The sequence below is a fragment of the Salvelinus alpinus genome, chromosome 10 (genome assembly GCF_045679555.1).
Source record: "Salvelinus alpinus chromosome 10, SLU_Salpinus.1, whole genome shotgun sequence".
In the NCBI taxonomy this organism is placed as follows: Eukaryota; Metazoa; Chordata; class Actinopteri; order Salmoniformes; family Salmonidae; genus Salvelinus; species Salvelinus alpinus.
In genome coordinates this window covers 44,224,351-44,239,521 of record NC_092095.1, presented here as the reverse complement: position 1 = coordinate 44,239,521, position 15,171 = coordinate 44,224,351, and the positions used below count along the sequence as shown (strand labels likewise).

Here is a 15,171-nt window from a genome sequence, read left to right as displayed (position 1 = left end):
TATTCCATGTCTTATTTTAAAGAATGTCCATTCCTCACAGGGCAGAATGACACTAATGTACATCCTCCTTTCTTTGACTTGTAAATTGTTGTTTTCTAAAATGATGAATTGTTAGTTTTTTCAGAATGTATGATTTTATTCTGTTTTTATTTTAATGGATAACAAGTAAATCATCTTCAGTGAGACGTTTATACAGTATGTTTTCAAGAAAGGCCTGGGGAGTGACAAGAACTATTTCAGAGACGGTAAAAGGTTCAAGAGTTCGTTTGGGAAACCGTTTATAGTGTGTAGACTTGTTTGAATATGTTATAAATGTATGTGCATTAAGAGTAATGCACCTTTGTAGTCAATGCTGAGTGAAGATACATAATAACCTGTAACCTTCACTAAGGATAAATCCTGAGTAATAAACCACTCATGATCAATAGTTAACATGGATAACCTTACATCTCTATAGAGCAGGGTTCTCTATAGAGCAGACCGCAGTTTTCTGACCACATTTTTTGTTGTTGTACATAAAAGACTGTAAAAACACCAACAAATCAACTCCAAGTGATTTTAATTTTCGAAATCTGTTGCAAAGTATTCCCATGCATAATAGAGAGATATACACTATATACACAAAAGTATGAGGACACCCCTTCAAATTAGTGGAATCGGCTATTTCAGTCACACCTGTTGCTGACAGGTGTATAAAATCGAGCACACAGCCAATCAATCTCCATAGAAAAACATTGGCAGTAGAATGGCTTTACTGAAGAGCTCAGGGACTTTCAACGTGACACCGTCATAGGATGCCACCTTTCCAACAAGTCAGTTTGTCAAATTTCTGCCCTGCTAGAGCTGCCCCGGTCAACTGCAAGTGCTGTTATTGTGAAGTGGAAATGTCTAGGAGCAACAACGCTTCACCATCTGGCAGTACGGCGGACGAATCTGGGTTTGGCGGATGCCAGGAGAATGTTATCTGCCCCAATGCATAGCGCCAACTGTACAGTTTTGTGCAGGAGGAATAATGGTCTGGAGGATGTTTTTCATGGTTCGGGCTAGGCCCCTTAGTTCCAGTGAAGGGAAATCTTAACACTACAGCATACAATGAATGACATTCTAGACGATTCTGTGCTTCCAACTTTATGGCAACAGTTTGGGGAAGGCCCTTTGCTGTTTCAGCATTACAATTCCCTCGCGCACAAAGCGGGGTCCATACAGAAATGGTTTGTCGAGATCGGTGTGGAAGAACTTGACTGGCCTGCACAGAGCCCTGACCTCAACCCCATCGAACACCTTTGGGATTAATTGGAACGCTGACTGCGAGCCAGGCCTTACGCCCAAGATCAATGCCCGGCCTCACTAATGCATGTGGCTGAATGAAAGCTAGTCCCTGCAGCAATGTTCCAACATCTAATGGAAAGCCTTCCGAAAAGAAGGCTTACCTTGGGCTCCCAAGTGGCGCAGCGGTCTAAGGCACTGCACCTCAGGGCTAGAGGCGTCACTACAGACACCCTGGTTAGATTCCAGGCTGTATCACAACCGGCCGTAATTGGGAGTCCCATAGGGCGGTCGCACAATTGGCCCAGCATCGTCCGGGTTTGGCCGGTGTAGGACGCCATTGTAAATAAGAATTTGTTCTTAACTGACTTGCCTAATTAAATAAAGATTAACTTAAAATAAAAAATAAAGAGTGGAGGCTGTTAATAGCAGGAAAGTCGGATCAACTCCATATTATTGCCCATGATTTTGGAATGTTCGACGAGCAGGTGTCCACATACCTTTGGGCATGTAGTGTATGTGATCGTATACAAATGTAAGCAAGGATTTAAATTATTATGTTTTAGTCAAATAGTATATCTGTTTGGGCTTCTTGTGGTCAATTTGCAGTCTACAAATTATATGTAACTATGTTCCGGCACCCTGACCATCCGCTCAAGAAAAAAAAATCGTCCCACGGCTGAATCTAGTTGATGATCCCTGCTATAGAGTCTGCTGAAGAGGAAAAAACAAGAATAATATAGAAGGTTATAAAAAGCTGTGTAACAGTATGTGTGCATCCACTACCATGTGCAGGTGTTAACAGGTTCTATGTGTGTTTTCACTTCATACAGTATATTGTTTAACTCGGCCACAGCATAGTCCATGAGAGCCCTTTACATACACACACACCCAGCACCGACTGCATGAATGTTGATCGTCATTGAGGCGGGGAGAAAAAAATAAAAACACCTCTGATTTAAACCACGGTAGTTAACCTTCCCCGCTAAGAGGTTGAAAAATGTCACATACCAATAAAAGCTGAATATCTCACCCTCATAGCTGCTAGTTGTAAAACATGAGACTGGAGTAGATGAGCCTATGATTCTTGACAAGTCTACGCGAGAGAGAGTGCCACCCCAAATAGCACCCTATTCCCTATAAAGTGCACAACTTTTAACCAGGATCCAACGCAACCAGAATATACAGCACCAGTCAAAAGTTTGGACATCCTTTGCCACCCTTTGCCTTGATGACAGCGGTGCACACTCTTGGCATTATCTCAACCAGCTTCATGAGGTAGTCACCTGGAATGCATTTCAATTCAACAGGTGTGCCTTTGTTAAAAGTTAATTTGGGGAATTTATTTCCTTCTTAATGCGTTTGAGCCAATCAGTTGTGTTGTGACAACGTATGGGTGGTATACAGAAAATAGCCCTATTTGGTAAAAGACCAAGTCCATATTATGGCAAGAACAGCTCAAATAAGACATGAAGGTCAGTCAATATGGAACATTTCAAGAACTTTTAAGTTTCCTTCAAGCGCAGTCGCAAAAACCATCAATCGCTATGATGAAACTGGCTCTCATGAGGACCGCCACAGGAAAGGAAGACCCAGAGTTACCGCTCCCGCAGAAGTTAATTAGTTACCAGCCTCAGACATTTCAGCCCAAATAAATGCTTCACAGAGTTCAAGGAACAGACACATCTCAACATCAACTGTTCAGAGTAGACTGCGTGAATCAGGCCTTCATGGTCAAATTGCTGCAAAGAAACCACTACTAAAGTTGACCAATAAGAAGAAAATACTTTTTTGGGCCAAGAAACACGAGCAATGGACATTAGACTGGTGGAAAGTCAAAATTTTTGATTCCAACCGCCATGTTTTTGTGAGACGCAGTGCAGGTGAACAGATGATCTCCACATGTGTAGTTCCCACCGTGAAGCATGGAGGAGGAGGTGTGATGGTGTCGGGTGCTTTGCTGATGACACTGTCAGTGATTTATTTAGAATTCAAGGCACACTTAACCAGCATAGCCATCCCATCTGGATTGCACTTAGTGGGACTATCATTTTTTTTACAACAGGACAATGACCCAACACACCTCCAGGCTGTGTAAGGGCTATTTGACCAAGAAGGAGAGTGATGGAGTGCTGCATCAGATGACCTAGCCTCCACAATCACCTGACCTCAACCCAATTGAGATGGTATGGGATGAGTTGGACCAGAGTGAAGGAAAAGCAGCCAACAAGTGTGAACTCCTACCAGACTGTTGGAAAAGCATTCCAGGTGAAGCTGGTTGAGAGAATGCCAAGAGTGTGCAAAGCTGTCATCAAGGCAAAAGATGGCTACTTTGAAGAATCTAAAATGTATTTTGATTTGTTTAACACTTTTTTGGTTACTACATGATTCTACATGTGCTATTTCATAGTTGTTATGTCTTCACTATTATTCTACAATGTAGAAAATAAAGAAAAACCTTTGAATGAATAGGTGTGTCAACTTTTGACTGGTACTGTACATTAATAAAAATTCACTGGCAAGTTAGAAAGGGAGGAGTTTGAAGTCACTTCAAAACAAATTGGGCTTTTGAAGGAAGCCAGTCGACCACCTCATTACGTGTGCATGTCAATACAAACAGCATGACCGCCAGCCTCTCAGCAAAATGGTAGCCTATCCTAATGGGCCTGGAGAATACTTTTATTGTAGAGCCAGTGTGACGGTGCATCCGGTCTGTATGTGGCATGAAGAGGCTCTACTAGTCTCCCTGAGTGAGTGAGTGAGTGTGTGTGTGTGTGTGAGCTTGCATGCGTGGGTGAGTGCATACTGTGTGTGTATACTGTGTGTGTTTATGTGCTCCTGCATGTTCATCCCTCCCCTCTCAGACATCATCAGGGAAGTATTACTATGTAATAAAGTAGAAGGCCAAATCGATGGGAGAGGAACACATACTGGGAAAAGAAGTGATGGGGTTTTCAACACAACAACAATAAAAAATACAGGCTTCACATTATTAAACCCATAACTCTGTAGGTTCCATATTAACTATCTTAATAGCTCATCAATAACTCTCTTAATAAAACAAACCCCACCATCATACTTGAGATCTATTTCTAAGTGGTGTAATAAGAGTGGTAAATTTGGTATAATCGCTAGCCTAGTTGCTTGGCAGGGGAAAAAGCCCTCTTCATCAACACGAGGTTGGAAACAGGAGGGTTAGTGTGTCGGCTGAAACACATCCAGAGAAGCTGAATGGGGAGGGCTTATACTGGCCTTAGACTGAATATAAAATAAATATCCACACTACTTCCAGGAGAAATCCAGCATGTGCAATGAAAAAAAAAACATTTGTTGGAAGCTGAGATCCTAACCTTTGGAGGAAGTTCAAGAATGACTGAGTCATGTGGAGCACTACTGTGAAACATGGCCTCACTATGAAGTCAGCCCAACACACACACACACAGACACACTCTGCCTGGACCAACATACATCACCGAGGCAGCATGTTCCTCTCTCGCCACACATCCTCTCACATACTACTGTACTGACACACACCCCAGAAAGAAACAGCTAGAAAAAAGCCCTCTCTGACATGAGCCACAGCTCTCATCTCTCTTTCTCGCTCTCTCACACACACATAGCAGGGAAGAACACACAGAACAGGGTCTTTCTTTCAGACAAAAATATATATATTTTAAATCTTTACAATAAGCTAGGATTAAGAAACATACAGAGGAGTGTACACACCTACAGTCACCTATACTCCTCAAAAAGTAATTTTTTGTACCCTGGTGTCAGTTAAATTCTTCTCCTATTTAGCTTTTTTTTAAGCAAAACAACGTTTTTTGTTTTTACAAATGTGCAAATAAGACAGATTTGGAATCCTTCAGCGGTCTGTGTAAAGTCCAGGATGCACAGGCAGACAGAGTCTTGACAGAGCTCTTTCAGTCCGTCAGCTCAGTCCTGCCCGCTCAGCTCCTCATTGGTTTGCCTTTCATTTTCAAGTAAAGTGCTCCTTTAGCAAAAACCACAAGGCTTGCGTTCAATTCAGTCCTCTTTTTCTTCCATTGAAGAAAACAGATAAGTACAATGGACAAAAAAGGGGATTCATTTTTTAAGTTAAAAGAGAAACCCCAACGAGTGGAGGAGGCAGTCTTGGCTGTTTTTTGGGGGCGGGTGGGGTAGGGTGTGGTGGGACATAAAGTGAAGTCAAACGATCTTAGAAAAGTAAGTTATACAAACTCCAGCTTCCCGTGCCCACTGTACATCCCCCAGTGTACCAGTGACAGTATCTTGTCATTTCCCAGGTCTGCCTGTCTCATCTTGTCACAGGTGAGGCAGCAGTTCTCGTGGCCCGTCACGGGCACCATACACTCCAAGTCTAGCTTTGCCACGTGGCCCTTCTTAGTGTGGTGGCCATGGAAGCTGTAGTGGAGCCGTGACAACATCTGCTGCCTCTGGTCCTGCAGCCGCTTGTTCTCGCTGCGGAGCATCCTTAACGCCAGCATGATGAGAAGAACCAGGATGAGGCCTCCCGCGATAGGCACCGCAATCACTGCCGCCCTGAACCACACCTCTTTGGCAGAGGCCAGCTCCTGTACCCGCGTGACCAGGTTATGGTTGTTGCTCTCAGGCTGGTACCTGCCGTGGTCTGGAGGTGGAGGGAAAATACGATTATTTTATTGTGCAATGTACATTGGTGTCCAATGGAAACTTGTCTTCTGCTTTCAGAAGGTGAATGCAATGAGTCGTCTTTCTAAAATAAGAGCCACCCAAAAAATTATTCAGCTACTAAACGAGCTAAACTCCCTTGACTGTCATAACAGAAATCCCTACTTGAGAGCTCTCCCTTCCTCTCTGTAAGGCTGTATGCACCTTTCCATAACTCAATGAAGCTAGTATTTAGGCACCGCTACATACAGTCTGAGAAGGGATATTCTACAAGGCCCTGCTGCTGCCGATTAAAAGTCAATCTGAAGTTTTGTTAAAGACGGAATTGTTAAAGAAAAAAGTGTATGGACAGCATGTCCTTACAGTAGGCCATTTAAGAACCGCTGTTGTCGATAGAGTTACAACATAGGACTATGACAGATGTAAACAGTAGACTACACTACAAATCGTCACTTTGGTTGCTCTGTCTATCACACATTATGAACCTTATCAAAAGAGTAGAATAGAAAATAATAGAATAACTTCAGTATCCGTACAGTTTACAGAGCCACAGTAGAGCAATTGAACGTTTCCATTCTCTCCCCTTCCTTACCTGTAGATTCTCTGGTGTGCGCCAGGTCGTGTAGTCCTCTGTAGTTACACATGTCGTCGTGACAACATTCTAGTGTGTACAAGCCCCCACTCAGGGCATCTGTGTTCTTAGCGCTGCACACGTCGGCAGCGTTTGCTATGGGATCTAGACAGCCGTGCGTGAGAGGCGAGTTCGTGTTCATAGGGTCCAACACCTTGGTGAAACAAGCGTTTAGTTCAGATTTGCACATGTAGCCTGTGGCCACGCAGTGGGGGGCATCACAGTAACACCGTATTTCTCCTAAAAAAAAAATGGAAATGCATTTAAGTCTTTGTTTATGAAGTCTTGTAGGCTAAATATTAGGCTATAGCCTACCCACCACCAACATGTCAGACCACACATTCTACATATTATTATCTAGTAATAATAACGTCTTAATTCACAGATTTGAAATGTATGCACAGACTATGCCTATGTTTTCTAACAGGGTAACGTTAGCAGTTTGGGAAATCAAACGCATTCCGACAGGGGAGAAATCTTGTGTTTCATAGTAAAATAAGTGAAATGTTATAAACTTGTCAGCTGGACGTAGGCTATATGACTTAGTCACACACAGCGCTGTAATATCCCAGAATAAAATAAGGTCAATAGCCTTGCCTATAGTCTACCTACTTTGCTTTTCAAATCAAATTATAATGTCACCTCGCTATTTCAAGACCCAGAAACCAGACTACTTGTCTTTTTAAGACTCCCAAATTAGGACTGAAGTGACATTGGCAACATTGTCAAAATACATGTAAATGACAAGGTAAACCCTGAAATACTTTGAGAAGTATTTCTCTGTTTAAATTACAGCAAATAAGCCGAGTTTAAGAGCTTTCCGTGCAAAATGGTCCTTTTAGTCCGTATTATGAAACAGGAACTGTGTAGCTTATAATTAGTGGTTTGTGTGCCAAAGTTTTTTTTTTTAATCAACCCAAATGGAAACTTGTAAAGGGGGGTGAGAGTGGTGCAGGAGACTCCCTTTTCAGATTGCACGCAAGCTTTAGTGTGGTCAGGATGGGCTGGGTGTTCCCCTGGCTTCTCATCTCAAAAGCTTCCACCAAACAATCTTATCATTATTATTTTTTGCACCTTTTCTTTATAGAAATAAAAAGAGTGATAAAAACGCGTTGCAAATGTTATGAGTAGCGTTTCACTTATAATCAGATGTTTTAGGATACTCTTAGGCTGTGGTTTTAAAACTGTTAAATATGGCACAGGCTATTTGTATCGAGTTGTTATACTTTTCAATAGAAATCCTTATCTGTATTAACACTGTCACAAGACAGCAACAAACATAAAAACACAGAGATGCACCCAAGTAAATACGGGCCTTTGTATGTTGTTACAAGCTGTTTGTGTGTAGGCTACTTTCAGAGTCTCAGTTACATGCTGTCATTTTATTAAAACATCATGAGCTGACCATTGACAGGGACCTGCACTACATTGGGCCCTAAACAACACATTATAAAAGCATTATGGCGCTCTAATACACTAACACATTACTGTCTTATAAATGCCAAATGCTGTATATACCAGACAATCACCAGTATACTATAGTAGCCTAGGCCTAGCTACTGAGCTTTGATTTTAAGTTATTTGGATACTCAAGTTGATTGAGTTTATTTCTTTACATTAACCGCTATAGCCTATAGGCTACATAATATCACATAATATCAAATAGTGCGTGTGCACAAACGCGAGAACTATGATAACCATTTGAGTCATTCAGTCTGTTTTGTGCCAATTTTACCATAATGGAAAGGCCTTGCTATATGAACTCATGGGACACACACAGAACACCTACTGTATAGAAAGCTGCGTTTTCTTAGTTATAACAATTAAGACACCTCTCGTGTTGGAATATCTGGCAGAATTATAAAACGTATTGTTGATTGAGAGACATTTAGAAACATATATCCAAAAAGGCTAACATAAAAGCACGTTTTTAGGGATCAAGGTTTACCTTTAGTAAGAAGAACAGCCATGGCACACAGTTCCAGTTGTAGCCAAATGCAAATGAAACTGGAATGGCGATCCATTTATGACAAGTAACTTTTTAGTTCCCTTATCCCAGTAGCAAAACCCGTAGGGCTGAGCTCGAAGACAAGGTTACATGAACGCTACAGAAATGAGCGTTGGACTGCGAACAAATGTTGCCAAAATCACACTCGTTTGGAAGACGTAAAAAAATTACAAAAAAAACGAATGGCTTGTCCCTGCATCGAGAAAACTAGGTTACATGAGAAATATCCCTAAAATCCGACTTGTTTACCTTACTTGGATAGCCCTGCAGGAAAAAACGGAATGTTTATAGCTGCTGAAAATAAGGGGAAAAAATACATTCCATGAGTAGAAAAAGTGATAAATATTGTAACTACTTGTCCACTCCGACTTCACACACATCCGCGATGATAGTTGTGCATAACATTTATAATCCGAAACCAACGAAATGTGAATAAACGGTTGCTCACTCTCGCATCAACACTTCACTAGTAGACTTCGGGTAGAGGCTCTTGAGTTGAAGAAATATCTGAGCCAGACTTCGATACGTAACCTAAGTCCGCCCCCTGAGTGCTCATTGGGTCATCCCTAGCCCAATTTGCATACTTTATAAACTTTAGATTTGCATTGATTTCCATTGCATTCACACAATTTAACATTCCTCCTACTGTAAGTGCCATACACTCTCTTATACTGACTAGTCAATGCAATGTAACAGTGTTACAGTTTGGGTCAATCAATGTAGCCGTGAGTGTTGGCTACATTGTTTTAATAAAAAGTAGCATAAAATAGGCCTATACATGCCTTAGTTTATATTCTACCTGAATAACCTAATAATGAAAACATAGTCTAGTCTATTTATAAGTTAGGCTATCCAAATTGCCTTGTTAGGCTGACGCCACCAAGAGCAGGTTCCCCAGCCTATGCCAGCCCAGAGAGATCTATTACGCAACATGTAAAGTGTTGGTCCCGTGTTCATGAGCTGAAATAAAACATCCTGGAAAATTTCCATGAGCACAAGAAGCTTATTTCTCTCAAATGTTGTGCACAAATTTGTTTACATCCCTGTTAGTGAGCATTTCTCCTTTGCCAAGATAATCCATCCACCTGACAGGTGTGGCATATCAAGAAGCTGATTAAACAGCATGATCATTACACAGGTGCACCATGTGCTGTGGACAATTAAAGGCCACAGATTTTGAGGGAGTGTGCAATTGGCATGCTGACTGCAGGAATTTCCACCAGAGCTGTTGCCAGATAATTTCATGTTAATTTCTCTACCATAAGCCACCTCCAACATTTGGCAGTACGTCCAGCCGGCTTTACAACGTGTAACCACACCAGCCCAGGACCTCCACATCCGACTTCTTCACCTGCGGGATCGTCTGAGACCAGACAGATGATGAAACTGAGGAGTATTTCTGTCTGTAATAAAGCCATTTTGTGGGTAAAAAAATATTCTGATTGGCTTGGCCTGGCTCCCCAGTGGGTGGGCCTATGCCCTCCCAGGCCCAACAATGGCTGTGCCTCTGCCTAGTCATGAAATACATAGATTAGAGCCTAATTGATTTATTTCAATTGACTGATTTCCTTATATGAACAGTAACTCAGTAAAATCATTGAAATTGTTGCATGATGTGTTTATATTTGTGTTCAGTATAGATTGCTGCTACCTGTGTAAATGGATGTTATGGGTGGTTAATAGGCGGTTAGAGAAATTAGCAATCCAAAAAGACACTTGGCGCCACTGAGACGACACAGACAGACACTGACACTCAATTACTCTCGAAACAATCCCATGCAAAACACACAGCAGCACTCGTCTCCGATCGATATCAAAACCAACCAGCCCAAATCAAACCGCCACTAGCCTATCTGTTGATTCTGATTACTTTGGAAACTGTAGTCCAAGACAGTTTGAAGTTTGGATAAAAAAAATAACAAATAATGTTTTTTTTATTTTTAAAGGTTGATTGACAAGAAAGAATTACAACCAAACAATCATAAATTACATTATTCAGGAAAAAGGTTAAGTGTTATTCACCAATGTCATATGCCTACTATGTAGCAGCCTCAGCAGCCAGCCATCCCATGTCTGGTTTGTGGGCTATAGGCCTACATGGGTTAGGAATATTAGGATATTGAATACCTATTTTAGGCTAAAGTGTTCAACATGAGAATTTGTTTATTTCAGAATTCCATGAACGAACAGGATTATAGGCTACATGGAATGTTAGCTAGGTAAGCATTTATACTGATAGCATCAAACATTCTCGTGGTAAACTATGCAGCAGTAGTTTTCGTCTGTCTCTATCCGTTAATTAACACCTTCAGGCGGAATTTCCAGAAAAGGAAACAATGGCAACATTCTCATGACATATCGTCACATATTCTGTGAAAATGTCAAGCCAACTAGTAGCCTAAGCCATATATGAAAAATATTCATACCAAAAGAAAATGCTAGGCCTGGGCCTAAATGGAAAATAAATTCTACAGCCTACGAAGAATAGCGAGAGACATCTCTCTGTCTCTCGCTATTACATAGCCATAGCCATAATATAGGCCTAACATTTTAAATGTTTCTACTCTTTTGAAACTTTTGTGAGTGCAATGTTTACACCTAACTTCTGATTGTTTATTTCACTTTTGTTTATTAGCTTATCTATTTCACTTGCTTTGGCAATGTAAACATATGTTTCCCATGCCCATAAAGCCCTTTGAATTGAATTGAGACACATTTTTGCCCAACAGACGGTCATAGCCAGCAGCATACCACCCTGCATACCACTGCTGGCTTGCTTCTGAAGCTAAGCAGGGTTGGTCCTGGTCAGTCCCTGGATGGGAGACCAGGTGCTGCTGGAAGTGGTGTTGGAGGGCCAGTAGGAGGCACTCTTTCCTCTGGTCTAAACAAAGATCCCAATGCCCCAGGGCAGTGATTGGGGACACTGCTCTGTGTAGGGTGCCGTCTTTCGGATGGGACGTTAAACGGGTGTCCTGACTCTCTGAGGTCATTAAAGATCCCATGGCACTTATCGTAAGAGTAGGGGTGTTAACCCCGGTGTCCTGGCTAAATTCCCAATCTGGCCCTCAACCATCACGGTCACCTAATAATCCCCAGTTTACAATTGGCTCATTCATCCCCCTCCTCTCCCCTGTAACTATTCCCCAGGTCGTTGCTGCAAATGAGAACGTGTTCTCAGTCAACTTACCTGGTAAAATAACGGTAAAATAAAAAATATAAATAAAATAGACACAATGTCAAAGAGTAAAGCTTTCCTGAGAGACGCCAGACCTACACCTGCTTTGCATCATCCACCCAAATCTGTTGAACAAACTAGGCTAAACCTAAACTTGTTGATCTGCCTCTAGAAATGACAAGTAGTTACACCATTTTAGAAATGTCCGATATAGGCCTACTCTTATCCTTGCAACTGTTTTCACACTCTACTTATATTGCTAATCTTTATAACAAACATGACACTCCTGTGCTCCAAAATTATGCTCTCTGTCTGGTAAATGAACTTTTTATATCCGTTTCAGGTAACTGTCACTAAGAACTGTAACATAATAGCCTATGCAACCCTTTCCTCGAGAATAGATGAAATTCTAATAAACTTCCGAAATTAAATAGAGGGTGCGATATATAATCAGACATGGTAATAATATCCAAAAGGCCTTGAGGTGCTCTATGAATGAACCAGAATGAATGGCATGTTCCCTGCATGAAAGGTAGGCCTTTTGTCTGTATCTCAGGCAACACACTATCACATCTTATTGTGAAATGGACACAAATTACTTATTCGAAACTCGTGACAGGCACACAAAAAAGTCCACTTTTTCATCACAATGCATTTTGTGTGCATTAAGTGATTTTCTTTCTTAATAATGCATTAGTGTACATTACACTAATTCCAATGTGTTGTGGCTAACGTTAGCTAGGCTAGGGGTTAAGGTCAGGGTTAGGGGATAAGGTTAGGGATAGTTAACATGCTAGCTAAGTAGTTAAAGGGTTAGGTTTAGGAGTTAGGTTAAAGGGTTAAGGTTAGGGGAAAGGTTAGCTAGCATGCTAAGTAGTTGCAAAGTATCTCAAAAGTAGTAAGTAGTTGCAAAGTAGCTAATTAGAGAAAATGCTAAAGTTATCCATGATGAGATTCAAACACACAACCTTTGGGTTGCTAGACATTCGTATTATATGGCCATATCTGTCTTAAGTAACCTACTGTCGTTATCTGTGATTGAAATGCACTGTATACAAACTCGTGCACTGCACAATAAAAAATACACTTTTTTGTGTGCCTGCCACAAATTTCCCATAAGCAATTTGTGTCTATTTCACAATAATCTGTGATACTAGGTTGACCTCAGTTGTATGGTTGAATAATGCCATCTACTGGCTCAGAGTGAACTGTCCCCTACAAACTGTGGATGGTAGTCACGGATAGACTTTTTTCTCTCTTGCATGAAACATTTCCTGTTGAATGAATCAATCAATTAATCAAGCAATAAGCTTAACTCAAATGATCTCAAAACAATCAATTAACTCAAATCACTGTTCAGTCATTTTAATACCTGAATAATCTCAATTACCTTGACTAACCGGTGCCCCCGCACATTGACTCTATACCGGTACCCCCTGTATATAGCCTCGCTATTGTTATTTTACTGCTGCTCTTTAACTATTTGTTACTTTTATTTTAAAGTATTTTTCTTTAAACTGCGTTGTCGGTTAAGTGCTTGTAGATAAGCATTTCACTGTAAGGCCTACTACACCTGTTGTACTTGGCGCATGTGACAAATAACATTTGATTTTAATATGACAGGCTGTTTAGTTTCAAGCAGTTGGTGCAAGGGAGGACATTGAGAATGGACAAGACAAACTATGCTATGCATCTGGCCTATAATGGTCATTCATTTCCACATTATGGGGTAGAATAGATTACACAAAAGAGAATGGTTAAGAAAACAAAACAATGTGTGTTTTTTGTGTGCGGGCCTGTTCACCCCGCAACCATCTGCAAGGCGGAGACAGTACAGGAGCATCAAAGCTGGGACTGAGAGACTTTTCTATTTTCTATTAATATCCTTCTATTAATATCCTGTCCGTATGGTTTATACACACCATTATATATATATATATTTATATATATATACTACAGTTCAAAAGTTTGGGGTCACATAGAAATATCCTTGTTTTTGAAAGAAAATAAAAAAAATTGTCCATTAAAATAACATCAAATTAATTTATCAGAAATATAGTGTAGACATTGTTAATGTTGTAAATTACTATTGTAGTTGGAAACGGCAGATTTTTTATGGAATATCTACATAGGCGTACAGAGGCCCATTATCAGCAACCATCACTCCTGTGTTCCAATGGCACGTTGTGTTAGCTAATCCAAGTTTATCATTTTAAAAGGCTAATTGATCATTAGAAAACCCTTTTGCAATTATGTTAGCACAGCTGAAAAATGTAGTGCTGATTAAAAAACTAATAAAACTGGCCTTCTTTAGACTAGTTGAGTGTCTGGAGCATCAGCACTTGTGGGTTCGGTTACAGGCTCAAAATGGCCAGAAACAAAGGACTTTCTTCTGAAACTCGTCAGTCTATTCTTGTTCTGAGAAATTAAGGCTATTCCATGCGAGAAATTGCCAAGAAACTGAAAATCTTGTACAACGCTGTGTACTACTCCCTTCACAGAACAGCACAAACTGGCTCTAACCAGAATAGAAAGAGGAGTGGGAAGCCCCGGTGCACAACTGAGCAAGAAGACAAGTACATTAGAGTGTCTAGTCCTCAACTGGCAGCTTCATTAAATAGTTCCCGCAAAACGCTAGTCTCAACGTCAACAGTGAAGATAAATATATTAAACATAGTGGCTGTTTATTGTTCGGCAGTCTTATGGCTTGGGGGTAGAAGCTTTAAGTCATAGACTGTTCACTAGAAAGTGAACAGTCTATGACTTAGGTGACTGGAGTTGACAATTTTTGGGCCTTCCTCTGACACCGCCTAGTATATAGGTCCTGGATGGCAGGAAGCTTGGTCCCAGTGATGTACTGGGCCGTACCCACTACCCTCTGTCGCGCCTTACGGTTAGATGCCGAGCAGTTGCCATACCAGGTGGTGATAGAACCGGTCAGGATGCTCTCGATGGTGCAGCTGTAGTACTTTTGAGGATCTGAGGACCCATGCCTAATCTTTTCAGTCTCCTGAGGGGGAAAGGTGTTGTTGTGCCCTCACCACGACTGTCTTGGTGTGTTTGGAACATGATAGTTTGTTGGGGATGTGGCCACCAAGGAACTTGAAACTCTCGACTTGCTCCACTACACCCCCGTCAATGTTAATGGAGGCCTGTTCGGCACACCTTTCCTGTAGTCCACGATCAGCTCCTTTGTCTTGCTCACATTGAGGGAGAGGTTGTTGTCCTGGCACCACACTGCCAGGTCTCTGACCTCCTCGCTATAGGCTGTCTCATTGTTGTCAGGCCTGCTGCTGTTGTGTCATCAGCAAACTTAATGATGGTGTTGGAGTCGTGTTTGGCCATGCAGTCGTGGGTGAACAGGGAGTACAGGAGGGAACTAAGCACGCACACATGAGGGGCCCCAGTGTAGAGGATCAGTGTGGCAAATGAGTTGTTGCA

The 15,171-nt window shown here is 41.3% G+C and overlaps 1 protein-coding gene across 1 annotated transcript; it reads right to left on the bottom strand.

Annotated features, from left to right (window-relative positions):
- Window positions 1-542: 542 nt before the first annotated feature.
- LOC139532081 (BMP and activin membrane-bound inhibitor homolog) lies at window positions 543-9,036 on the bottom strand. Its single transcript, XM_071329215.1, has 3 exons — window positions 8,496-9,036; window positions 6,509-6,787; window positions 543-5,896 (listed from the first exon to the last, which is right to left on the bottom strand). The coding sequence occupies exons 1-3, from the start codon at window positions 8,569-8,571 to the stop codon at window positions 5,478-5,480; spliced, it is 774 nt and encodes a 257-aa protein (XP_071185316.1). The 5' UTR covers window positions 8,572-9,036; the 3' UTR covers window positions 543-5,477.
- Window positions 9,037-15,171: the final 6,135 nt, after the last annotated feature.